Raw genomic sequence first — 27,604 nt, forward strand, 5'->3', positions numbered from 1 at the left:
CATCTGTCGCATGACCTGTAAATTGTCACTGAAATTGATTCAGTAATTTTAAAAATCCTATTTTCAAGAGAGGTCTTTCTAGTCTTTCTATCTTGAAGCTCCCTGAAGGCAGGTACTACATCAATTCTGTCAGTCCTCACTAACTCTGCACTGATGTCTTTCTGGTCCTCGATTTACTTGTTTCTCTCTGCTTTCTCTGGCTGTTAGGATATGGGCATTCTCCACAGAGCAGATAACGGGAGCAAACGCAGGGAAGCAAGACTGTGAGAGAATGTTTGGAAACAGTGGGCCCCCTGGCTGTGGGGAGCCTGGTGCTGGGGCGGGTGAAGCTCCATTCTACTAAGCAGGAAGGCAGGCTTCCCCCACTCCAGGAAGAGCCCTGTTCAGTGGCCCACAGTCAAGAAGAATGAATGAGCTTACTGAGATCTGACTCTCTCAGACGGCTGCAAGTGCTGCAAGCCAAAGTGAAGAGGGAGGCAGGACTACCTCATATGATATCCCAGGACGGTAAGGCCTTGAACTGGGAGCTGTCAAGACCCCACGATTACACAGGCAAACCCCTACCCTGGATTCTAGTTTCTGGATTTGCTTTCTGTTCCCCATTATGGCCGTCTGCTCAGCATCATCCAGCCTCTCTTGTAAGTCTTTAATTGTCTGCTCCATGTTCCTCCTCATCCTCTCCAAGTGGGCATTGGTGTCCTGCTCCTTCTTCAGTGCTTCTGACATGTTTGCTACCTAGAAAGGAAGGCAAGGGACTGAGATAACCTGGCGGCCAACAGAGCTGAACGTTTCTGTCCCTGTCTTCAGCTCCTGATGTGACTGAAGGCCAGGCCTCACCTCTGTACCTCATCTCTTCCCACCATGCTCTCCCTAACCTCCGTGGCCCTCGAGTTTGGTAACCTTAAGGCAATCAGGATAGCAGCAGCCACTGGAGGTCAGGGTGACGGGTGGTGGAAACAGACCAGAGACGAAACACCACGTGAGCATCATTACACAACATCTGTATTCAAAGAGAGAGGACCAACTGAGGGGAGAGTTTTTAACGGAGCGAAGCGCCAGGACGTGTCCTACGGCAGCACGCGCCAGGAACCGTGTGGAGTGCCTGGGAGAGCCTTTCCCACGCCTCACTTCTGTAATTCTGTGACTTGCAACTGCAAACAAGTTTAGGCTCTAGGAATTTGGCAGCAACTGATGCTCTCGGTGCCAATAATCTGGCACAAGGATGGTTAATTCTTGCAAAGCCTGCTCTCGGCTTTGACTGTGTATACAAGGGCTTGGTGCTGCTGCCATTATTAAGAACTGTTTCATGAATCTCTCAGTGCCTTCAATGTAAGGACACTGCCCTCTCAGCCAAAGTTTCTCTATCAGGTTACCAACCATCTGCATAATTTAAGTGTGAGACGTCTGTGCAGATGGTGAGGGCAAAGAATGAATAATGGCGGTAACTCTGGGTTTTGCTATGTGGGGCTGGAGCTCAGAGCTGAACTACTGGAGAATTAAGGCAGGGGAGGAGGTAGTGAGTTCATTTTTCAACATTGTCAAGAAGATATTTTAAAGGTGAAGTTATGCAGATAGAGTCTTCCTAACGTGTGACTGCATAAATTTACCAAGCAGGAACAAAAAGCTCTTTTTTTCCCCTTCTATGTAGATTTTCATAAATGTTTGAAATGAGCATATTATTTTTTCCTTGGCCAAACACTTTCAAGCTTTCTCACACCTCTTTTCCATCAGAAAGCAGAGTGTCTGTGTTGATACAAAATGGCTGAGTGCTAGGCATGCTTTCCCCATTCTTCTGGATTCTACAGTGACCGTGAGCTAGGATTTGGTGCAAGAGTTTTAACTACCCAAGTGCTTGATGATTCAGACAGATACAGACATAAGTTTTCCCCTTCTTTTGAATTTTAAAATGACTAATGTAAAACCTAACTGAATATCTTGTCTCTTTGGTCCCCATATACTATTTAGCAAGAGGATCAGCTTTCGTTCTCAGGGCAAGCTCTGGGCTGCCGTGTGTGCCTCTGCATCCGATGTGCTATACAGAAGCACCTGATGGGGAAGCAGTGAGTGGAGGGTGAAATCAGTCCAGGCTCTGCTCAGGATGCACTGGGACCTGCAAGGCTGGGACTCTGACACACAGGCTTTTCTCCCACCTCCCTCCTTCCATGGCTTTTTTTTTTTTTTAATGAGCACTGTCATCTGTTCGTCGCGCCTCCTGGGGGAAATCTGCATCTATCTGAGTGGGTGTCAGAGGGCATCCCTTTCAGTGCTCACAAAGGTGCCGTCAAGGCTGGCAGTCAACCCTGATCTTGGTCTCATTCAGGAAAAGTACACCTATCAACAACGCTAAACTTGCAGATAAGGAAGGGACACCAATCCTGAAGGCCTTCCTCACCAACCCGATTCTGTTACTGAAGCAGCAGAATGGGCTGTAAAAAAAAATAAGTGAAATAAGCGTTCTTGCCAGATCATCTTCATGAAGCCATTACAGGCCCCAGGAAAAACAGCTATGGGTAAGGAAACATAAGAAGAATTGTTTCTTGACACTAGATATATTGATTCACCAGTGGAAAGTGGTTTAACTCTTTTAAAAAGTCTCTTGCTTTCATAAGATTTTGCTTATGGCAATTCAGCTGCTTCTTTTCATTGTGTGGTTTGGGTGGAAGGGAGGAGTCGATTGGCCTAATTTCCAAAATGGGGGCAGAGAGGCAGAGGGGTCCGTCAACGTCCCCCCCTGGCTATACGGAGAATCGATGGAATCCTTTCTGGCTGCAGCTCGGCCCCTGCCCTTGGCTACTGCTCCTGTCAGCTCCGGAAGACAGGAGCGAGCAGGCAGTCAGGGACCCACCTCGGTGGCTGCCTTCTTGGCCTTCTCTTCTGCATTCTGACACGCCTGCACCGCCTGCTCGGCTTCCTTCTGCATCCTGGCCACATCCACCTCCAGTTTCTTCTTCTGGCTGAGGAGACTCGTGTTCTAAGGAAAAGCAGCATCTCATTAGGCAAGTTGAGATCAGTGGTGAAATGCAAGCTGGTCTGTTCAGGACAAGCAATGCAAGGGGCTCTGGCCAGGAGGGCGTTTTCCTCTAGTCCACCATACTCAGTGAAGCAGCGCTTCCAGGGCCAGGAGACCACATTAGACTGGATGCACGGGCTTTCATCTATGCGTGGTCCACTACTGGAGAGATGGCAGCCCGAATCCAAAAGAAGCGGTGGATCCAGACAACCTACGAGTCCCAAACACGTGTTTGGTTTTCCCCTTGTGGAGGAGTATGTTTTTCTGCCTTTTGCTCTTTGATGTGGGAAGAAGCAAGTGTCCCAGAGTAGAAGTCAGGGTCAAAAGCAGACATCTGGAAAGCAGGGGTCTGGGAAATAAAAATGAGCTTCCTGCATGCTGCTCCAGGGGGAAAAATCTTCCTCATCATCGACTTCCGTCTCTTATCAATTCTGCGCTGATAGAGGGGGTGGGAAAAGCAATCTTATGGGCCTCACGCCCGGCCCTTAGAGAGCTCCATCCCATGGGAGGGTTCCTTGTGTCCTTGGCTGGCGCTGCCCTAATTTCCTTTCTGAATGTGACACTAGAAAGTGAACCTCCTTTTTGGTCTGTGTTTGTAGCACAGCCTTTCTGAGGGTGTGAAAGCTTAGCAGAGAGAATGCATTTAAAAGGCACAGCCGTCCTATTTTTAATTTCTCTTGTTTGTTCACTTTTCCTCTGGCTAGCGCCTCTCTCAGTGGCAAGATTAAACCTTGGAAACAGGAAGAGAGACATTCCAGCCTCACAGGTTCTGTCCTGCTTCCTCAATGGCGGCAAGCATCTTTGTCAAGATTGCTATCCTCCGCCCTCATCGAGAGCCAGGCTCTAGGTTCCCAGAGACTCCTACTGCCTGGGGTGTAGCCCAGGGGGTAGGGGTGAGGGCATTTCCTGGAGTTTGTCAGGATGCTCACTGCACAAAACTCCAGAGAAACCCTTTGTAAAGAAAGGAACAAGTGTAAATCTTGATTCATCTATACACAGAATCACTTAAAATCCACCAGGGAGTTGATGGTTAAAGTATTTTCAAGCTAAATGATTGGTTCTGTTTGGGAAGCAGAGGATGAGGGGGTGCTGTGCAGAGGGCAAGCTAGACAGTCACAGCTCAGGTTTGAGAAAGGACACATGTAATCAGACAGGGATAACTTTGGCCTCATATGTCTGGTCTAGGCTAGAGGTCTCTAAAAGGCTCACTAAACATCAATCAGAAGATAGCTGGTGTTCCCGGAATTGCAAGGGGTCCTGCCTGGCCAAGGTAGGACCTCACAAGGGAGAGGGGTCCTTGTGAGCCACAGATCACCTAGGTCAGAGCTGCACCGAGGGTAGCTTCTGGACTGGCAGCATCACCCGAAAACTCGCTTGATTCCTCCTATAGCAGAGATTCTGCAGTGGGTCTGGGGTGAGGCCTGAGAATGTACATTTTTGTGTTATTTGCTCTTATGCACATGAAGTTTCAGAAGCCCTGCTCTGGAGATCAAGTCTCTGTGGCCTAATTCTCTTTTTTCCCAGATCTAGCTCCTCCTCTCTATGTCTGCTTTTGCTCTGGTTGATGTCCTCATCTCTCTCTAGGCTAGAGCTTTATCATCATATGGAGATCCACTGGTGCATCATCAGTTATACCCATGCATGGCAAATGATTTGTTACCAATAGCTATTAAGTACTACAGATACTGAATGACTTTTTTTTTTAAATAGTATAATATTTCTTTTTTTTTCATTTATTAGTTGACTTACTTTTTAAAAATTCAATATTCTACTTTTTAACACTTCTCATTTTATTTATTTAAGCTTTCCTGAGAAAGAAGATACTGACGTGAGTTAGCCTGTCGGGAATTATGCACAGCCTATGGCCTGTTTTATACGTGTGGTATCCTAATAGGATCGTGTCACGCACATGGACACAAAGTCAGACTGTCGGCACAAACTCAATGCGATGCCTTCCAGCGGGTGCATCTTTGGCTTATACCTTCTCTTATCCAGTGTTTCTCAGTTACAGCGGGCATTCCGGGAGGGGTAACTCTTTGTGATAGCGGATTACCTGTATTTTGCAGGAGCATTAGTATCTCTGGGACTTCCCTACCGAAGGTCAGTGGCGCTTCCCAGTCACGATGGCAACCACAGTGACCCCACAGATGTTTCTAAATAGCCCCGAGCATGGCACACCTGCCCCTGGCTGCATGAATCCACCCTCCCCAACACTCATCAGAGTAATCTTCTGAAGATGCAATCTAGTAACTTTGCTCGCAGTTACTCACAATTCTTCACCAGACTTCAGACTCCATCAGTTTCAAAATCAAGTCCCTGGTGTCCTGGGTCTGTCTGCCTCTCCCTCAGCATCAATTCTGTTGATTTCCCCCATCTCACCCCCACCATAAGCTGTAGTAAATACATCAACTTTTCTTAACATCCTAAATCCCTTCCTCTCCTCACGCCTCTGCCCTTGACTCTTCTCTCTCCTTGGCTGACTTCTCACATGTCCTTCGCAGCTCAGATCGAGCAGACTGTGCATCTCCCGACGTGCAGGGTCGTCAGGGAAGGCTTTCTACAGGGCTCTCCTCACAGTGTACTTCAGCTTGTTTACTTAGAGCTTCATGCTTTTAGGGTGGCGGAGATATTCTGCATCTATCCGTACTATGTTCTACTGGGCTTCCCCGCTGGCTCAGTGGTTAAGAATCCACCAATGCAGGAGACCCGGATGTGATCCCTGGGTCAGGAAGCTCCCCTGGGGAAGAGAGTGGCTACCCACTCCAGTATTCTTACTGGGAAAATCCCATGGACAGAGAGGAGCCTGGTGGGCTACAGTCCATGGGGTCGCAAAAGAGTCGGACGTGCCTGAGCGACTAAACAATGCCATGTGCACCTGTCTAGGTCACGGTGGATGCACTAAAAATGTTTACTGAGTGGCCCTTTACTGTATGCATTTGTATAACCACTACGGTTTCTCCTGATTCCACAAGAAGAGTAGAAATTCAAAGAAGTCTTGTTTTGTGTCACCGACATAACCTTCCACGAGAAGCCAGAGTCCCGACAACTCACTGCAACTGTCAGGAGCCACTCAGAATTGTTAGAAATCTCTTGGCTCTTAGGCAGCTTTTTTTTTTTTTTTGAATCCTGGGATTCTCAGGGAACACATAGCATAGAGGGAACAGGATAAACAGGTAAATGACTCCGGAACTCTAGTGAATGTTCCCCTCTCTCTCTCTCTCCCCAGCATCCCGGCTGTGAGTGTCCTGACAGTTCATTCTTCTGACAGGGCTTAATGTTATGGGTCAAACTGTGTCCCTCCCCATAAGAAACATAGTTCTCAGAATATGACCTTAACTTGGAAACAGGGTCCTTATGGAGACAATCAAGTTAAAATGAGGTCAGTCATGTCCAACCCTTTGTGACCCCATGGACTGTAGCCTACTAGGCTCCTCTTCATGGGACTTTCCAGGCAGGAATACTGGAGTGGGTTGCCATACGCTCAGGAGATCCTCCCGATCCAGGGTGGGTCCTAAAATTTGGAAATTTGGACAATGACAGAGGGAAAATGATGCTGAAACAGAAAATGCCACGTGAAGGCAGAGAACTGGAGTGACGCATCTGCAAGCTAAGGCGCGCCAGAGACTGCCAGTGAACCGCCAGAGGCTGGGGAGGCAAGGAAGGACTCCCCTACAAGATTCAGAGGGAGTGCTTCCCTGCCGACGCCTTGATTTCAGACGCCTAGCCTTGAGAACTGTGAGAGGTTACATTTCTGTTGTTTTAAGCCCCTCCGCTTGTGGACTGTGTGGCTGCAGCCCTCGGGAGCCCCTGCATTTGGGGATGAATGAAGCGTGCGGCCACCACTCTGCCAAAGGCTCTGCCCGTCTCACCGGACACCCCCACGGCTCCATGTGGCAAGTGCGTGTGGTTCAAGACCGAGGCTGACTGTGTGGAAACTGCTGCCTCCAACCAGCTGAGGCGGCTGATGGGGAGTTTATGGGTCCCACCTGGACATGGAAAAGGTTGATTTTTTCCGTGGCTTCCAGGAGCTCCTCCTCTGCCAGCCTGCGACTGCGCTCCGTCTGCTCCTGCAAGGACCTCAGCTCCTCGACTTCAGCCTGGAGGAGAGCATTGCGCCGCTCAGCCACCGCCACCTGCTCCTTCAGCTCGCTGTGCAGGCGTGTGCCGTCATCCACCTGCAACTTCAGGTCCTAGAGAGAAAACTCGGGCTGGGCGTGGGTCCCTGCGAGTTCAGTGTGCATGCTCAACGAAGTTAAACGTAACACAAACCAATTAAACACAAGCACATAGTAATGCCAGCCAATTGAATATAAGGTCTCTTGAAGGACTAGATTTGGTGTCCTCACTTGCCTTGTTGAACACAACCTTTTACCAGGCTTGCTCCCATAAGCAGAGGTGTCCCTGCCTCATCCCCACGACAATTGAAAATACCTTGATCTGGGTCTGGAGCTGGCCCAGGGACTTGGTGGCCTCTGACGCCTGCCGGCTGGCACAGCTAAGCTGCAGCTCCATCTCAGTGAGGTCCCCTTCCATGCTCCTCTTCAGCCGAGTGGCCTCCATTCTGCAACGAGCTTCGGAATCCAGACTTGACTGCAGGGAGTCAATAGCACTCTGCTGCTTCCTCCTGATTTTAGAATAACATTCAGGGGGAAAATCATGCACTCAGGTTGAGAAAGGGTACCTGCTGTGTACACACAATAGTTTAGGAATCAGAGAAAAACTTAAAATTCAAGGCAGATTCTATGTAATTAACAAAATGAGTCTATAAAGGGTCTTCATTTGGAAACCAGGGAGGCTGAAGGCTTAGGTCAGCGAGCATTTGTACATTGTATCAGAACAACTGTTTCCCACGTCAACTCCCCGCCAAAATCAAGAAAATCACTAGGGGACTTCGCTGGTGGCTCAGCGGTAAAGAATCTGCCTGCCAATGCAGGAGACACGGGCTCGATCCCTGGGCTGGTAGGATCCCACAGGCTGCAGAGGCACCAAGCCTGTGTACCACAACAGTTGCGCCTGAGCTCCACAGCCCACGGGCCGCCTCTGCCGACGCCCACGTGTCCTGGGCCCACGCTCCACGAGAGAAGCCACCACGGTGTGAAGCCTGCACACCACGCCTAGAGAGCGGTCCCCACTCGCCGCAGCTAGACAAAAGCCCGCACAGCAGGGAAGACCCAGCATAGCCAACAATAAAAATAAATGAGATTTAAAGGAGAAAAGCACTAGAATCTTTTCAAGATTCCGGTGGGACAGACTTTGCCTTGTCTAAGACCTCCTTGAGGACAGTCTAAGGCAAATATCTGGATTCCCTATAGTGGCTAATATTGAAGGAAGGATGCTCTTTCAGATGGGCATAAGAGTCAACACTTTCAATGGTGAAACATGTTTGAAGACAGCAAGAAACAGTCATCCAGGTTGAAACAAGTCCTGCACCAGCAATCCTGCTCTAGTGGCCTGCGACGCCTAATTCTCCTGGAATAGCATGGTTATCTTTCTTCAGGAGTTTGGGAGTACAACCAAGGACAGGCTGAGAAAACCAACCGCTGTGTGATATTGAACTACTTCAACATGCCTTTATAACATCCATGCTGAAACCATTTTTACAAAGTGCCAGAAGCTTACACAATAGATGTGTGTTCAGAAAGACAAAGAAAAAATATGGGGAACCCAGAGAAATAATTTCCCAACCCTCTTGCAGAAAGTCTGGGACCGTGTGACTGAATTCTGACCAATGGATAGGGGCAAAAGTGTTTCCAAGGCTCACACATACAACTTTTTACTCATCATCCTGTTCTCTCTCTTTCCCACCAATGGCAAACTTGACGGCCACACATGAACCATCTGGCATCAAAAGATGGAAGGAACCTGAGTTCTTGAATGACTTGGAAGAATAGTGGCCCACTCCCCATCCTACCCCACATTGGGGTAAAATACACCTTTAAGTCATTGAGATTGGGTAGTCGTGAGTTAGGACAATGTAACTGTTATAACGAACACAGGCCCTGTTAAGCTCACCCTATGAAGCAGGGCCTAACACTGGACAGATAAGACAAGACATACACATAGAGTCTATCAGCCCAAATAGCAGACACATACTCATTTTGAGTCAGAATTAGGTTCCACACTGAGTTATTGCTGAGCCTGTGTTCTAAGCTCCAAGGCCAATCAGGAAAACACAGCCTGCAGAGGAGTGAGTGTGGTCAGGGTTTCCAACCAGGTGACAGATGGAGGTGCCGCTTTGCATCCCATTGATGGAGGGGGCGTTCAGAAGTAATTATGCAAATGCATGAGAAAAAGCTTTCTAGTCCCACAGCCCAGAATGAGCACATCTCCTCTGCCTCCACACGCTGTGGTCAGCCTCTCCTGCCTGCCCTTAGGTCCTGGGCTTCTGTTTGGCAGCCAGACGAGGATCCCACAGGGATGCCAGCACGTAAAGTCCCTGGAGACTATTACGACTGAATTGTATCTCTCTCCCCACCCCAACCAAACTCATATGTTGAAGCCCTAAACGCCAGTACCTCAGAATGTGAGTGCATTTGGAGACAGGGCCTTTAAAGAGGTGATTAAGTTAAATGAGGCCCTTGGGGTGGTCCTAATCCAATCTGACTGATGTCCTTAGAAGAACAGGAAACATAGACACAGAAAAAAACTTTAGGGATGGGTGTGAACAGAGAAAAGAAAATGTGAGGATCCAGCAAACCAAGGAGAGAGGTCTCAGGGGGAACATCTTCATCTTGAACCTCCAACCTCCAGAAATGTGAGAAAATAAATGTCTGCTATTTAAGCCACCCAGTCTATTTTGTTACGGCAGCCCTAGCCCACAAGTACTACAGGGACACACACTCAACACCACGGAAAGCTTGGAGACGCTGCTCTGTCTTACATAAGGAAACTCATTTTTGCTGAACTGACTACTTATGCAGGAACACTAAAGCATCACTAGGCTGGTGTCAAAATCCTCTGTACAGAGATATAATCTACTTAAGCACACAAAATGGATGTTTCAACTGTAGTTTTTCCACAGTTGTTTATGCATCTTCATGAGTACCTACAGACAAGTAGAAAGTGCTGCAGTTTAAGAGGCTTCTATATAATACAGGCCTGGAGAATTGCCACTAAACAGTCAGCACATTCCACGCAGAGTCAAGAAATCTTTCAAATGAAAACTCCTCAAATACACTTATTTTTAAAGAAAAATGAAACAGTCAGGACCAAGGCAATATGGTAAAAGTTCCTTTTTTCCCCCCAAAATGTGAAATGTAATTTGAGGAAAGAAAACAAATGCAAACAAAATCAGAATAAAAAATTTTGAAAAAGCTAAGGATTTTAAACTGTCAATTCAATCAGTAATATTTTTCTCTTGCAACATTGCTTATCTGTATCACAGAAATGAAAATTTTTCCTTAATTCTAATACATATAATTCAGTCTTAAAATGATTAACAAGATATTTTGCTAACTAAATGCCACGCCTGAGTTTGAGATCCTACATCTTGAAGTTGTGCTAAAATATTTTACTTAGACATGAGAAGAAATTTAAGTATATTCTTCTGGAAGAGACTCGGACAATAAAAGAAATTAAGTTGGATAGTGCGTGTAGATGAAGACCATGTGGCAAAGTTCGGTATTACTGAGTTCAGAGGAGTGAACCATATGGAAGGAAAAGATGATGGATCATTACTAGGAACCTGAGGCCACAGGCCAGGGGTGAGCTAACTATGGGCTCTAACTATGGGCTCTAACATGACCAAATTTGGCCATGTCACTTGATCTTTTATCATCTATGGCTGCCTTCAAGCCACGGTTGCAGATTTGAGTAGCTGCAAGGGAGACTCCATGGTCCACACAGCCAAAAATACTTACCATCTGACGCCATAAAGAAAAAGCTTGCCCAACCGTTCCCTAGATGATCAGGGCAAAGCAAACAAATGCATTTTGATAGTGTAGGGAATCTTGGTGCCTCACTCCCCAAAACCCCTTCCCCAGCACCTCTCTGGGTGTGTCTGGGGAGAGCAGAATGCACGTGCCCCAGCTCTGGCCCACTGAGAAGCGCCCACACATTTCAGCATTTTCATGAATACCCTGAGTCGGCGGGGGATGGACGCAGCCAGTGGCCCTGCAAGAGTCAGGACACACACCTAACTGATCTTCAGCCCTGCCTGGGGCCTTGTGGCAGGGCCTGGCTTAGACGGCGGTCACAGCCACCATTGGCCTTCAAGCTGGCCGTGGACATCACTCTTGCTCTCCTGGTAGAGGAGGGCGAGGATCAAAGCCCCTCCTTCCATCAGTGGCTGCATTATCACCTCTCTAACTCTAGCTCTGCTACTTACGACATTTGTAAGGAAACAAAAAAGCCCTATCGATTCATAAAAGTTTGGGAAGCCCTATCTAGAGAAGCAGGCACAGCATGTCGCCAACATGAAGTGCTCAATAACTATGGAACAAGTGAAACATACAACCCACATACGAGCCACTCCTTCTTTCACCCCAACAGGCTTCCAGCCGGGCTCACGCAGGATCAGCCCTCACCTAATGGAAGAGGCATGGGCTGGGAGGCAGAGAATGGTTACGAGAGTGTGCAGCTCCACCAAGGTTTTATCTTTGCCTTTGAGTCTCTCTACTGTGCTCCTGGTCCCTTCAGCATCCTGAGTCCTGTGGTCTAGGCCTCCTTCAGTCTCCATGGAGTTATCCAAGGATTATGCGAAATAGGACCTTGAGCCTCATCTTTTCCTCAGGCAGTATTTCCCCTGAGTTCTAGACTTTACCTGGCTTATCCTTGATTGCTCAAAATCCTATGTTTTGCTAGTATTTCCCCCTGGTGTTCTCTTCTGTTTCCTTAAGATCCCCTCCTCTCCCAGCCCTGAAGTCAGATTAGGCCCTCTGATGAAACCAAGGGTTTCTGATCCAATCTCCACTGGCATGGGGCACTCAGACAGAAACAGTCTACAAGGTACTTGTGATATTTTGTTAAGATATACTCATCTTTCCTTTCTGGAGGTACCTATTACAGTTATTATGAATCATTAACTAAAACTCAGGAAGAGCTCACTCCTCCCTCCAGCCCGCCCTTCTTTTTTCAGCCCCTTGACAGCTCCTGCCTCATCTCCAATTCTTTCTTCTCCCAGCCCTGTTTGGATCTCCTGCTTCCTTTGCACTAAAATTATTATAATTGGTGAACCGCTCTCTCTATGACATTCAGAGGTACCTGACAAGACGCAGACTCTCTGAGGATTCATTTTTTCTTAGCTGGGTTTATTAATAGGCACAGGTTTGACGTTACCTGAAACAAGTTTTTTTTTTTTTTTTAATGGTACAAGGAGACATTCATTTTTGTTCCTTGTGCAAGGAAGTAGGGCAAATATCAAGGTCCAGTGTTTTTGCCCTTTATCAAAAAAAAGTCTTTTAGGCACAGCCTCTTAAGTAGACCAGATTTCATCCCCACTGTTAGTCCTATAGAGGAAAGTGCCGGTGAGTGAGAGCAAAGATAACTCAAAGCGCAGAGCACCAAATTGGGCTTGACACCCTCATTAAAAAGATGACCCCCAAGGGAGTTTTGTCTGAAGATGGGCTCTGGGGAAGAGGCCAGTTTAACTGAACATGGTAACCTTTCTCTTAATGGTTTAACAAACATGTTGAAAGCAAATTGCCGGTTGAACCTCAGACTCAAAAATGCTTTCCCTTGCTGGCATATGGCACTGACTTAAGAGAACAGATCAGATGGATAATACAATCATAGCTAATTCCATGTGTTTATAATGGTGCCTTTGATCTATAGAGTGTGAAGTGCTTTGCCAACATTGGCTTACTGATCTTCCTCACCACCTTCTGTGACATGGATGGGGCTGCTTTCATCCCCTCACTTCACTGAGAAGCTAAGAAGTGAGATGTCTAAAATCATCAGCTTGTTATGAGGAAGCTAAGAAAAGATCCTGCAACCCAGGATTCCTATTTAATTCAGTTTCCTGACTATTAAGACTCAGCTGCTTCAACAGGGATTCAATAAGCAGCTTAGCTCTTGGCTTCAGCCCCTCTCCAAATGAATAGCTACAGGTACAGGCGGGGGGAGGTGGAAACTTCACTCTGATCTGACATTAATTTTGAGGTCCAGCATCACTTTTGTTTTTGGTTCTTCTCCTTCACTGTTTGGCATTATCAGTCAGTGTCTTGAATACTCAAGAAAGAAGCGTGTTGTTGGGAGACCCAGGCAGTATACACAGTCCTTGTCCACACACTTTGGCTTTTTTTTTTTAGTGTATTATCTTGAGTTTTGTACGCAAGCAGAAGCTGCTTGAATAAGAAAATCCCAAACATGAATAGTAATCATGTTAGAGCTATTCCTTTATCCTAACGGTGCTGTGCTGACTAGCAGCAGTCTAGGGTTGGGTCAGACCAGCTGTCTCCCCGCTAATATTCCAACAAAGGTTGTAAAAGTAGCCACACACAATGAATCCTTGTTCAGCTAAGGATGCTGAAATATGTAACTGCTGCTCATCAAAATAACTGTACATACCTAAAAGTTTCCATTTCTTCATCTTTCTCTGAAAGCTTCCTTTCAAGTTCCGCTTTAGTTTCCGAGAGTTCAAGCTGCAAACGAAGAACCCTGCTTTCACGACGCTCCTGAGCTCCCTGAAATACACAAACAAAAAGCATTAAATCAAGCCCACTTTTGGACAAAAGTACTTTTTTCTCTAAATATATGTCACTAATGGAGCTCTCTTTAGAACTGCTAGGAATAATCAAAGTTCAAATCAGGTCCCTGAAGACGGGAACAGGATGAGAGACAAGTGATTACCTTTCTCTGTCATGTTACTTATAGCTCTGACATTCGGAGGACTTTCAGCTGTAATTCAAGAACTACAATCTCAAACATTTTTTTAAAATAGAAATTTTCAGTCTTGTCTGTGACTACCTTTCAATTTTTAAATGTATTACTCTAGACTTTTTTTAGCGGTTCCATCTTTAGGATGAATCAATAAAAGTATGAAAGCTAAAACAAGGAAGGTGACAACTCCTACCTGGAAACTTCAATGTTGAACATCACAGAGGGACAGAGAAAAAGTTGAAAGCATTCGGGGAGCAAGAAACAGGAAAGTGCTCAAATAAAGGAAGCTGGGGCATGCCTGACACATAACGCTTGGTGTGAGCCATTATAATTATCATAACTATTACTAAGACTTCAAATGCATTGCTCTGACAGGCAGGGAGGTCTCCTGCTCCTTTGAATGTTAAATATAGGCAAGGCAATCACTTCCAGGAATGTTATAGAGGTGTTTCAAGTTTAAGAGGGTAGGTCTGATTAAATCTGAAAGTCTGTCCCATAGGTAAAATTTCATATAGAAGAAATAAACAGAACACTTGGAGGTGACAGAGGCGGATGCTTATGAAGGGGACAAGAGGTTACGACCATCTGCTGGTCAGTTAACCACTGGCAGACAGTCCTGAGGGGAGAAGTCACTTTTACAGCCTCTTCTGAGGCGTGCTCAGCGCATAATATCGAAAGTGGAAAGTAAAGCCAAGTAGCAGTTTCAAAATAAAAATAAGAAAGATGTTGGGAATTTAATATGGCTTACAGCCTTGCTGCTGTTCTCTCAATACTAACTTCAATATAAAAGAAAATTTTAAAAAGGCTTGGATAGCAATTTCCTCTGAGGGAATGGTGCCCTTCTTTCCAGGGGAAACGGTCACCTCTAACCCTTTTGAATGCACTGAGAAAGTGAATCTTTGAAGGTGACCTGCGATAGTTTGAGCTTTGTGACTTCAAAAATAAATCTGATAATGTTTTTCATTAAGGCTCACCCAGAAAAATAAATAACCCAGTTTTACAAATACATGTCCAAGTTGATGAAGTATTCATGGGTGCAGGTGAAGACAAAACTTGAGAAAATGTGAATAGAATATAACGCCATCTAGTGCTACTAAATGGTATGAACGCTGTGGCCTGAATGATCTCCCTTCATTGTGCCAGTCAATTTAATGAAAAAGACTTCTACATGTCATATAGGACTAAAATTAACCCTGCCCTCATAGCTCTCATAGGCTTCTCATGTTGCTTGAAATTTCTACTGTCAAAGTTACTTTTGGGGGTTGAGGTAGTGGCTTTAGAAAGTTCCTAGCCAAGGTGGCTGGAGAACCAAAGGAAACAAGTAAAGAATCAAATTTCAACTGCTTTATCAGGGGACACCACCCTGCCAGCTGGAAGGATTCTACACAAAATGTAGATCTCAGAAAACAATTTGCGTAAAGAGGCAAGTGCTCTGTCAAGAGCCATCCAGCTGACATCTCTGCCTGGAAGATTTCTTACAGAAATGTGATGGTGAGATAAACTGACATTGCTTGACATAGAGCAATCCTTTGGGGTCTCGTTTTTTCATTACAGCACCTTTCAAAAGGCCTGCGCCTGAAACTGGCTGCTACGCCTTTTTAAAACTGATGGTCTCTGTTGGAAGGTGAGTGGATGATGCCTGCATTTTGAATGCTACCTGGCGCTTGGTCAAAGGGTGGGTCAAGAAAATGCAATTCAACTGTGAGTAAGAAGCTTTGTAGGCCTTGTTAACTACTTAATGGCCATGACAGGATAACTTCCTTCTGAGCTCAGCCTCTTTGGCAAACAGGTTTTCTCGGGGGTCCTTTCAATCACTGGCTAGCACGTGCCAAGGGATACCAGATATTCTTCCTGAACTTTTAATCCATAACACTGGAAACACTGCTAACACACATCTGCACAAAGATGAGCTTTCAGCAACAAATGAGAACAAAGCAAATGAGAGCACTGCTTTGAGTTCATTTTTAAAACCACTCAAAGTTTTTTTGGGGAAAAAAAAACAAAGGTTTTGACTGATTTCATTTAAAGAGAGGGTCAGGTATGAGGATATTTAGTTATGAAACATCCAACAAATATTTACTGAACTTCTCCTATACACCAGGCAATGTTCTAGTCCAGTGCCTCTCAAATGTTAGGGTAAATATGAACCACCCAGGAATCTTGTTTAAATGCAGATTCTGATTCAACAGAGCTGGAGAGAGGGCTGAGAGTCTGAATTTCTAACAAGCTCCCCAGTGATGCCCATGCAACTGGTACCTAGGCCACATTTAGAGCAGCGAGGGCCTAGGTACTGGGGAAAAGTCAGGGAACAAGATACATGCGATTCCTGTTTTCCTTACAGTCAAGAGTCTTCATCACAATTGTTTATCCTCTTCTCTGAGCCTCAATTTCCTCATTTACACAACGAGAACAACAGTCTGCTAGGGTGATTACATAAAATAGTGCATTCAAAGCACTTGGCATGGTTCCAAACACGCAGTTAAGCCTTAAGTGCCATTGTGGCGGGGGTGGTATTAGAATGCAGATCTTCTGCACTGCCACAGTGATAAAGCCTTCCTTGCTCCCCAGAGGTAATACCTCAGCCTCTTCCAGCGCCATCTGAACTTCAGTCTTTTCTTGCTCAATCTGTTTCTTGACCTTTTCCATTTTACTTAAGTTCTTCTTTCCTTCTCTCACCTGATTTGTCAGATTAGCAATCTCCTCTGGAGAGGAAAGAAAGACAAAGTCAGTGAAAGGAACCAGTCTCAGACCCATGCTATCAGGTACAGCAGACTGTTCTGGAAGGCCAGCTGGGATCCTGGTTCATGCCATCCTTGGTAACTTGATGACAAGGCCACTGCAGGCCCTGGGGGATCTCTGTTCGAATTGGATAAAATGAATCCCTTTTCAATATATTGAAAATATTGAATCATATTTCAATATTTCAATCATTCAAAATATTTCAATCATATTTTAGAATCTGCCAGAAAGTCGTCTACAACCAGTGGCGAGAACGGTGCTTCTTAGAGTATTTGCATCAAGCAATCTGTGCAACTGCACATGCCAACCCACTTGTCAGAGCCACACCAGATGTTGCCGGTGGGCTCTAGGACACAGACCTGGACTCACGGTTCCAGTGGAAGAGCTTGGCTCTCAGCACCGGTAACGGTGGCTGTTTTGACAGCAGAGGCAACCCCAGGATGGGAACCTACAGCGTGTCATTGTCTCTCAGCAGTCAGCGCACTAACCCTCTCATGAACACAAGCCTTTAACAGAGCAAGGCATCCAGAAGTGATAAAACCTCCACCACCACACACTGTTGGTTCTGCCTTTTCAGTAAGGAAGCCTCTGGAACCTAAGAGGAGCAGACCAGGGCCAAGTGCTCTGGGAATTACCCACAGTCCAGAGGCAGTGGAAGGTGTTCAAGAGCCCGACTGCTTCTCTGGCTCTGAGGATACCTAGCTTATGACAGGATGGGACAAGAATTTTTAAGTTACAAAACCATTAGATGATAATTCTCATGTGAATAACAGATTCTTGTCTGACATAGCCTGTCCAGAAGATGGGCTCCCAAGAGAAAACTCAAGGCAGTGATTCTCTACTCTTGATCACACCTTAGAATTACTTGGAAAGCTTCTGAAAAACAATTCTGCCCAAGTTCCACCCCAGACCAAGTGAGGTCTCCATTTGTATTTCTGGGAACTTACTAGAAATACAAATTCTCAGACCCCCCTCCTAGACTTACTGGATCAGAAACTCTGAGGGAGGGGCCTAGTCAACTGGGTTTTAACAAGCCCTCTGGGTGCTTCTGACACCATCAAAGTTTTCTAACTGTTCCAGCACCCCTCACAGGCCCAGCCAGTGAACTGATCATGGACTGTATAGATCAACAGAGAAAGCAGGTTTTATTTATGTCTCCGAAAGTAATGAACTTATTCCCAGGGCACCTCAGGATTATAACACATGTCACTGTTGGTGCTGCTATAAATTGGCAGCCCTCTTTGCAGGGCTGCTGGGCAGTATTTTAAAATTTAAAAATTCATTCCTTTAACCCAGCAATTTCATTTCTAGGACTTCACCCTACTGAAATATTTGCACATGTCCACAAATATATGTACAGGGATGTACAACATAGGATTATTTATAATTGTGGAAAACTGCATCTAAAATGAGTACGGTCTACTGAAATGTGTTAATTATCATAAACACTCTGTCGCTAATAACAGTCACGTGGTAGGCCTCCAGGTACAGGCGAGGTGGCAAAGCCCATGGTTAGGTATGTGTGCGCCAGTACCAAGCTGGCCGGGCTCAAATCTCTGATCAGCGACTTAGCAAACGTGAATTTGGCCAAGTTCTTAACCTTAAATGGCTCAATCTAATCAGCATTTTACAGACAGAGAAACTAACTCATTGTTCTGAGACTTAAATAATGAATACTTGTATAAAGAACAGTGCCTGGCACAGAGGGTGGGCTTTTGAAGTATTTGTTAAATGAGAACACATATTAATAAATTTTTAAAAGGTACAGAATAATCTGCAATTTAAGTAAAAAAAAAAAAAATACTTGCCTGCATATATGCATGGAAAATCTTGGTAAGGCTAGAGATATAAAGAAATTCTTAATACGCTTACTTTACTGCAGGGAACTGGGGCTGAAGGTAGGAATGTAGTCTTATTTTTAGAACTCATGTAATGAAAATAGTATCTGTCGTTTAAAAAAAAAAAATCCAAAGGAAGTATTAAAACTGGCCAAGTTAAGACCGAGCAGGGCCGTGAGGATGCTGAGGCGTCTATGCCGGAGGCGGCCGCCGAGTGCGCTCCGAGCCCCGCGGGCGTCTCCGCACAACGCACCTTTCAGCTGCTGGTTCTCCCTCCGCAGGGCCTCCTGGCTCGCGGCGCCCTCCTCGAGGCTGTGCCTGAGCTCCAGGAGCTGGGCGCCGAGGGCGCGGGCCTCCTTCCTCGAGGCCTCCAGCAGCGCCTGGGCCTCCTCGTGCTTCCGCCTCCAGTCGTCCAGGCGCCGGTCAAACTGCTGCTGCTTCTGGCTGAGCGCGGCCGCCGCGGACCGCGCCTGCCCCAGGTCAGACAGGGTGTCCCCGAGCTCAAGCTGCAGGCGCAGCCTGGCCCTCTCCAGGGAGGCGTTCCTGGCATTGGCTGCCCCCATGGCTTCCGCAGCCTCCTGCAGCCGGAGGGCCAGCTTCTTCCTGCGAAGAGGAGGCCCGAAGGGCGAGTGAAGCCACAGCGCGTCCCCTGTGTCCCTGTTAAGCACAGCGCTGCCGTTCAAACAGGGGAGCCCCCAAGGGTGGCTTCACAGCACGAAGGGAAGTAACCTGTGTCTGAAAAAGCCCTCCTGGTGCTGTAGAACCCAGATGTCTGCTGACGGACGGTCACCCTCTGCCTCCTGCGGCCACAGGTCCTTTACGTTCCCCCACCCTTTGGCAACCTGGACTTGACACTCAGAATCCCTGTAAGTATCTGCTTCCCCCGAACCTTAAATAAGCACTACAGACATTATCCAGAACAAGAGACGGGAATAAGAGGAAGATGGAACTGAACGCCCAGCGGTAAGCAACTCTTAAAAGTTTCGGGCACGTCTAGTTTCTAAAGAGTCCCTTGGCTACCTCGCTTGCAAGGAGCCTTCTTCAGCTCTCTCCTGCGCACTGTCTCCCCCTCTCATCATGTGACTTTTAAACATGCCCACTTTCTCTCTTCTCTGAATTTCTTCTCCAACTGGGCTCCTCTTCCCCACTGCGTACACCCACTCCAGCCCAGTGGTCTGCTCACTTACCAGGTCGCGCTGCTGCTGGGAGCACTTGAGCCTCTGTCTGTCCTCCCTTCGGCATACTCTGAGGTGAGCAGCTTACTAAAATGCTTCCCTCCCACCACACTCACAATGCAGGGCCCTTCTGCTCCCTAATGGATGCAGTGTTCTCTTGTTCACGTCTCCCGCAGGGACACTGGCAGTTCCATTCTTACTCATTCATCACACCTCTTAGATGAAAGGTACTGTATGTCCCAAAGCTTTTTCCAATCTACTGTTACTAGACAGAAAATGGCCCTCAGGAATTAACATGTGCCACATAGCTAAAGCCCCCTTTGGGTAGAATCCTGTAAAAACCAATCTGCGCTCAGTGTCCGGGAAGGACCTGGGCTCTGACAACTACTCTGTGCCCACTGGCTTTCTAGCCATAGTCCCTCCATGTCTTTGCTTCATTCTTCTTAACTGTTAAGAAAAGACTCTGATGTACTGCATGGTGACTTGCTGATAATACTGTATCATATATGTGAGAGCTGCTAGGAGACTAGAGCTTTAATTTTCTCACCATAACAACAACAAAATGGTAAGTCTGTGGGGTAATGGAGTTGTTAGCCAACCGTACTGTGGTAAAGACTTCACCATATGTGCATGTTTCAAATTATTATATTGTTCACCTTAACTGTACCCCCTACACGGTGGCATATGTCAATCGTATTTCTAAAAGCTGGATAAAAAATAGGAGATTCTGATGTTCTATCCCGCCTACAACAAGAACCTTGTAAAATAATTACATATATGTTAACTACTTTAGAAATGCTTAACTGGAACCAGAAGACAGGACTTTTACTTTGAGTGACCAACTGCTGAAGGACTGGGGTTGTACCAGGACACAGGGCTATCAGGGCTCAAATGAGGCAAATCCAGGGCGAACTGGACAACTGATCACCTTCATTTGACTGATAATGTTTTTCTACATGTACTGCCATCTGCCATTTTGCTCTTTAACTTGCCAACCACAAGCACCTACATGGTTGCTTAGAATATGCAAAAAGGTGTGGGAGAAGAAGAACTCAAATCCTTCTCCCCGGGGAAACTCAGAGCTCCGAGGCACTAAACAGGCTCACGGGGGAGCTTGATTCCACTAAACGAACTCATCCTGTGAACCCAAGCCTGGAAATCTAAGCAGACAGGTCTTCAACTTTCCAATTTAAAACAAAAAAATACAATCCTAGATTTTTTTTTTTTGTAATTCCACCTCCCTGAGGGGATTTAGAGGCAAAGCATAATAGAGACAATGCTTTATTTATTTGATGTTTAAGTTTAAAGCAAAAAAAAAAGTCTTCAGATATAATCACATTTGCCATTTCTCTTTAGTTGTCATGGACTATAAGACCATGATTTGTTACTTCAAACAAATCCATGTGGTCATAAGTAACCCACATACTTTCTCTCTTTTCTGACTCTCTCTTAGAAACCTTCAAACAGAATGACTGGTAGACACTTTCACTGGAATTCTTCAATTACGAAAAAAAAAGTCTTAACTTTAGAAGCAAATGCCATATTTCGGAGGTGAGGAGCCATGTCAGTTCAAGGCCCACTTTTATGTGGTGCCGAGTTTTTAACACATTTACCATGGGTATTTTTAGTATCTGTCATCGCAAAGCCCTTTTTAAGTTATTGTGGCTACAGAGACAGATCTCTCGGTATCCCCGCTTTAGTACCAGAACAGCTGTTCGGCACATGGACAGCAATGTCTTGCAAAGATTTAGGTGAAGAACTGAAAAATAATGTATTTGGTTGACACTAAAGAGAAACGTATTGATCTGCCCTGGATTTTTGCCAAGCTCCCAAGCCAGGAACAGACTGTTTTGAGTCAACCTTTAATGCTGGTTTGACACTGTCTCTCAAAGACACACAGTTCTTTGACCTCTGAGCAAAAAGCTTTAGAACTATATCCTGGGACTGAGTCTTAATTCATGTAGGCCCCAAACTTCTGTAGTTCCCGGAAGAACTTCTAAAGCCTTTGTGTAGTGTTGGCTATAAAACCCATGTCCTAACCTTAGAGGTGGCCCAAGGCGATTTCTTTTCAAAGGAACCTTTGTCCCATAGACAGGATGACGGATCCTAAGGTATTTCCAGCTGCCCCTGTCCATCTTCACAGACGACTTTGTAGTCTACAAGTTGTAGATCAGAGACATTTTTTGATAACTTCAGTGTATGGAGATGTATACAGACATGGACTCCCATTTTCCTGGTGTTCCAAATGAAACCCAGGATTTTACATGTTAGCCTGTTTTCAGACCACAGCTCAGTTGCATCTGTGAAGACGTCTCTTGTATCTCTCGAAAGAACCTCCTTTCCCCCCAGGATCTCTCTCTGATGTCTGTCACTCTGTATTATAATGTTAATTTTTGAACCTCTCTAGAGTACGTGCTTCTGGCCAGCAGTGGCTGTTTCAGCTTTGGTCTTGGGCTTATTCACACGGTGGGTGAGGACTTGCTAAGGGCACGTGTGAAGCCTTGAAGACAGAGCCACCATTCTCAGAGTCCTCTGCGTGACTGGCTCCAGGGTCAGGGCAGCCCCGCCCCACTCACTTGGCATCCTCCAAGTCCTCGGCGTGCCGGCTGGCGTCGTCCTCGCACTGGGCCCTCCACTTCACCGTTTCGGCGTCGCCTCTGAGCAGGGCCTGCAGCAGCTCGGCCTTGGCCGCCTGCTCTTCCTCATACTGCTCTCGCAGAAGGTCACAGTCACGCTTGGCCGACGTCACGGCCTGGGCCAGGGCGCTCTGTGACTGCAGGGGACACACGCAGGTATAAAAAGGCACCGCCACCGTTAGTGATGAAAGCTTCAGAGGTGACGTCATCTTTCTGAGATAAGGTTAATAACCACCTGCCACAAACACAAGCTGAACCTGAACCTAGTTAGTTAATACTAGGGAGAGAACTTGGGACAAGGAGAGAAAGGAGAGAGTATCTAACTGCTGCCATTAAAACAAGGAAGAGAGTTCTATTTAGGGAAATGCCAGCCTGACAGTGTGGGCTTCAATAATAGATAGGCCTGGGGTTCTAGAAATAGTGCAGCCTGCAGAGGTAGCAAGAACACTCACTATCACTTAGGTAGTAAGGTTTATATTTAGCAACTACAAGACACTGGTCTTGTTTGGACTAGAGAGGACCACTGAGTTTAGTCTAGCCTTTTCATTCCATCGATAAAGAAAACAAAGCCTTTTATTTCACATGCAAATCTCTAAAATCTGTATTACTTTAAAACAGTACTATCCAATAGAAGTTTCTGTAGTGATGAAAATATTCTATATATATATATTGTCCAATATGGTAACCACTAGTCACATGGCTGTTAAACACTCAAAATGTGCCCGACTGAATTTCAATTTTATTTAATTCTAATTAATGTCAATTTAAATTCAGGTAGCCACCCGTAGTATAGTAGTGGCTTCTGTATTTATTGGACTGTCAGTTCAGTTCAGTTGCTCAGTCGTGTACAACTCTTTGCGACCCCATGAACCGCAGCACGCCAGGCCTCCCTGTCCATCACCAACTCCCTGAGTCCATCCAAACCCATGTCCATAGAGTCGGTGATGCCATCCAACCATCTCATCCTCCGTCGTCCCCTTCTCCTCCTCTGTCGTCCCCTTCTCCTCCTGCCCTCAATCTTTCCCAGCATCAGGGTCTTTTCAAATGAGTCAGCTCTTCACATCAGGTGGCCAAAGTATTGGAGTTTCAGCTTCAACATCAGTCCTTCCAATGAACACCCAGGACTGATGTCCATTAAGATGGACTGGTTGGATCTCCTTGCAGTCCAAGGGACTCTCAAGAGTCTTCTCCAGCGCCACAATTCAAAAGCATCAATTTATAGTCCAACTCTCACATCCATGCAGAGCTAATAATTATTTGTCACTTAAAGCATGGTTTGATTAACCTAGCAACATCATTTCTAAGAGATAACCTAGTCTAGTGGGAAGAAGCAGGGTCTCTGCCAGACCTCATGGGTCCTTAATACAAATTAGGAAAAAACCTCTTCTCAGATAGATGTAGCTCTGAAAGCACAAGGCTTGGTTAATGGCAGCCTCAACACCGAGGGGCTTTGAAATGAGGAGCAATAATATGAATATATAGTTCCTTGGTGGCTCAGACAGTAAAGAATCTGCCTGCAATGTGGGAGAGCTGGGTTCAATCCCTGGGTCAGGAAGATTCCTTGGAGAAGGGAATGGCAACCCACTGTAGTGTTTTTACCTGGGAAACCCCACAGACAGAGGAGCCTGGCAGGCTACAGTCCTTGGGGTCACAGAGAGTCAGACATGACTCGGCAAGTAACACCGAGGACGACACAGGGACTGGAATCTGGGAAACCTGGCTTCAAACTGTGATCCTTCTTTCATTTAATATAGATTCAGTGAACACCTGTTCTAAGCAATAGTGTTAACCAAAGTAAGTAAAATGGAGACAAAGCCTTTGTCCAAAGAACCTAAATGGCGGAGGATATATGAAAACAAGTATGTGCAAAAATGAATAAATTGCTGACAGCACTGAGATCATAAAACAGGCTGACATGACGACACACGTTTGGCTTTTTCTCATCATCCCTCAAAGGCCTCCAAGGAGGGCCTTCAAACAGTAGGGACAGTCCTAATGGTGGCGGCTTATTTAAGAGGCAGTGAGCCAGTCAGGGTGATTAGAGGTGAGTAACTGCACGATGCAGCTATAGGAGGTAGGGTCACAGAAGGAGGTGCGGACTGAGAAAGGGGGCCTGGCATACCAGAGAAGTCAGCCAGAGATCTTCTAAACTATAAATCTAGACATTTCAGAACCTGCTAAACTTCCTACACAGTCTACTACTAGCTACATGGCCTTGGATGAGTTATTTGTCTTCTCAGAGCCTTGGTTACTTCATGTAAAGAAACAATAATTCTACCAGTTTCATATGAATTAACATATGAAGGTTTCGATGGCATGAAAGAAACATCCAGCATGACGTCTGAAGCATGAATCATGGTAGTAATCTTTAAATGTACGTCTAATATAGAAAATAAGGAGAACATGGGCGATAAAAGAAAACATTTAAGAAGAGAAGTCTGCAGAGTCAATGACTTTTACCCTTGGAGTAGATGCCTTTGCAGTAAGATTATACACAAGTAAAGTCCTTTGGGGTCTTAGAAGATGCCTTGAATATGAAATAAGAATAGACTTGAATACCAGGGCTCAAAGAATCCATCCCTCATTTTAGTCACTACGCTTTAACATTAAAGAATCACATTCACCGAGGTCACCTACTAGCAACATTATATATTCTCTTGGGAAGAAATAACTAATATCTATAATTCATTTGACAATTTAAAAGTAATATTGAATGAATCCAGTCCCATTCATTTTACCCTGGTCTTTTAATTAATTCCACTTCTTTGTGCAATTCAGAATCAGAAATCCATAAAGAACTTTGCTGACGTTCTGTTCAAGTAATAATGCAAAATGGAAACACATACTTTCCTTGCTCTAAATCTGACAAACTAGAAAAGCAATTTGAATTACTAAGGATGATCCTTCAGTGATCAGAGTCCTTCTCAGCATATCCAAGATCCAACATGTCTTTTCCCCCTTAACTTCTAGAGCACTTTCCCCTCTTCTTTTACATAAGAAGATATTCAAGCCAACCTAGCAAGCACTATTTTTTTTTTTAACATACAGTGAAATGCCTGGTGGGAAATAATAGATGCATTACTTTGGTTTCTTCTTCCAGTTGGCCTTTCAGGTCTTGAATCTGCAGAGTGAAGATACTCTTTTCCCTGGAAAGTTGGTTTACCAGAGCTTCCTTTTCTTCCAGCCTTTTTCGGAACTCACCTACAAAAAGGTTTCACAAAATAAGTTAATCATGGTCTTCTTTCTCACCTACTGCCTTTCTCACTTAACTTACTGAGTTTAAAAGCAACCAATATGATCCACACATTTTTTATATTTATAAAGAGTACAAGAGTCCAGTTACCAGCAAATCATGACAATGATCCTTTCCAGCACTCACAAGAGAGCCCTAAAAAAGAACTAATTTTTGGTAGTAAGCATGACTAGATAACATAATATTCAGGTGGCCAAAAAGCTTTGTGTGGGTTTTTCTGTAAGATGTTATAGAAAAACTCAAATGAACTTTTTGACCAACTCAATATTAGCTATCATTTCTTGAGAATCTTCCACAGAGTATTTTATGTATATTATCCAGTTTAATTCTCATAACTATTTGATGATGTAGGTATTATATTGCCCATTTTTCAGAAGGGAAAACACAGCCGCTCACTTAAATGTTACTGAGACACAAAGCTGCAGCTCGTGACCAATGGACGTAGATTCAAATTAAGCTTCTAATCCCGAAGAACACGTTCTTCCTTCTGTGGCATGCTCTCTTGTTTATTATGTGTAATTCTACAAATTTCTGGCCATATAATTTTTAGATAATTACAACTTCTTTGCCTCATTTGTAAATTGAGGATAACAATGAAAGATTGCTAGTGAAAATTAATTGAGTGTGAATGTACTTTGTAGACGGAATTGCTAAATAAAGACTAGAAATTTTCATTAAACAGTAAAGAATGTGATCAAGAGATGGGTAGATTTTATTTCACTCTAGTCTACCTTCCCAGCTTAGCTTATTTCATTCATAATAGGTGAGAAATGACTTGGTTATTAGAAATGGAATTAAAGCAGAGCCAATCCTCAACAAAAACCATTAGTTCTATTACATAATTAGTCCAACAATAAAAGCTCCAAATATTTATGACTCCCACTCCTCTCGATACATACAAAGAAGTTCTAAAACTCTCAACATTATAAGAAAGCATCTGTTTGGGTTAAAACTGCAATTACCGAACTTTTTAGTCTTAGGAACACTTTATACACTTAAAACTGACTGAGGACCCCACAGAGGTTTTGTGTATATGGGTTTTATATTAACAGTGTATTTGAAATTAAAAGAGAAATTTAAGATGTGTTTACTCATTTTAAATAATAAAAATCTTAAAGACATGTTAACAGAAGTAACAGTTTTTAGAGGGAAAGCTATATGTTTCAAAACAAACAAAAAATTAGTGAGAAAAACCAGCTTATTTTACATTTTGAAAAACTCGCTGGCTTAATAAAAGTCAGCTGGTTGAGGAATCCAACTGTTCTGGTTGAAGCATATGAAGAAATCCGGCCTCTCACATGTAAGTAGCTAGAAAAGGGGGATGTATTTTCATAGTTTTTTCAGATAATTGTGATGATTGTTTGATGCTATGCCAAAACTCAACAAATAGAAGTTTCCTAAGGGTTAATGGTATAAACCAAACAAATGAAATTTTTCATTCTGCTCCATTAAAATTCATGGATCGGTCTTAAACTTTTAATGGATCTTTTACCCGTGTATCATTTTGCAGCAGCAAGTAGTGGTGATTTGAAAAAATATATGTTTACTCAATTATGCAGATTTTTCAAATGCTAACATATTTCATCACACAATATAAAAAAAATCATACTTGTTAACATCACCACTTATCTCATAAAAAAGCCTTTAAGATTCAGATCAAGATGGAGGAGAAGGAAAATCCTGAGCTCACCTCCTCCCACAGACACACCAAACTACAACTAAATATAGAACAACTATCTCTGAGAATGACCTAAGGACTAGCAGAACAGATTTTCTACAACTAAGGATAGAAAGAAAAGGCCATATGGGGAAGGGGAAGAGGGCAGAACATGCACCCCCACTAAGGCCACTAATAAGTGGGAAGGATATCACAACTATTGAGGTCCCCACTAGGGAGTGAGGGGTCCAAGCCCCCATCAGGCTCCCCAGCCTAATGTACTTGCATGGGGAAGACAAACTTCCATAATTTCTGGCTTTGAAAATCAGCAGGGCTTAGGACAGGGAAAGCCAAAAGGCAGTGGGAAACTGAAATACTGCTCATGTACAAATTCGCTCCAGGTCTCAATGCAGAGGCAATAGCTTGAAAAACACCTGAGTCATAAAGAAGGAGATGACCAATATTGGCTACCATTAGG

The 27,604-nt window shown here is 44.8% G+C and overlaps 1 protein-coding gene across 2 annotated transcripts in view; it reads right to left on the reverse strand.

Moving 5' to 3' along the window:
- The window catches only part of MYH15 (myosin heavy chain 15), a 145,816-nt gene that overhangs the window by 12,653 nt on the left and 105,559 nt on the right, over positions 1–27,604 (reverse strand). For both annotated transcript variants that reach the window (XM_043893127.1, XM_043893126.1), the window contains exons 29-37: positions 25,299–25,417; positions 22,157–22,353; positions 18,659–19,008; positions 16,406–16,530; positions 13,517–13,632; positions 7,442–7,634; positions 6,997–7,200; positions 2,846–2,971; positions 565–735 (exon numbers count right to left, since the gene is read on the reverse strand). In XM_043893127.1, the coding sequence (XP_043749062.1) occupies positions 565–735; positions 2,846–2,971; positions 6,997–7,200; positions 7,442–7,634; positions 13,517–13,632; positions 16,406–16,530; positions 18,659–19,008; positions 22,157–22,353; positions 25,299–25,417 (1,601 nt within the window). The remainder of the gene's footprint in view (positions 1–564; positions 736–2,845; positions 2,972–6,996; positions 7,201–7,441; positions 7,635–13,516; positions 13,633–16,405; positions 16,531–18,658; positions 19,009–22,156; positions 22,354–25,298; positions 25,418–27,604) is intronic.

This window comes from Cervus elaphus, chromosome 31, assembly GCF_910594005.1.
Source record: "Cervus elaphus chromosome 31, mCerEla1.1, whole genome shotgun sequence".
NCBI lineage: Eukaryota > Metazoa > Chordata > Mammalia > Artiodactyla > Cervidae > Cervus > Cervus elaphus.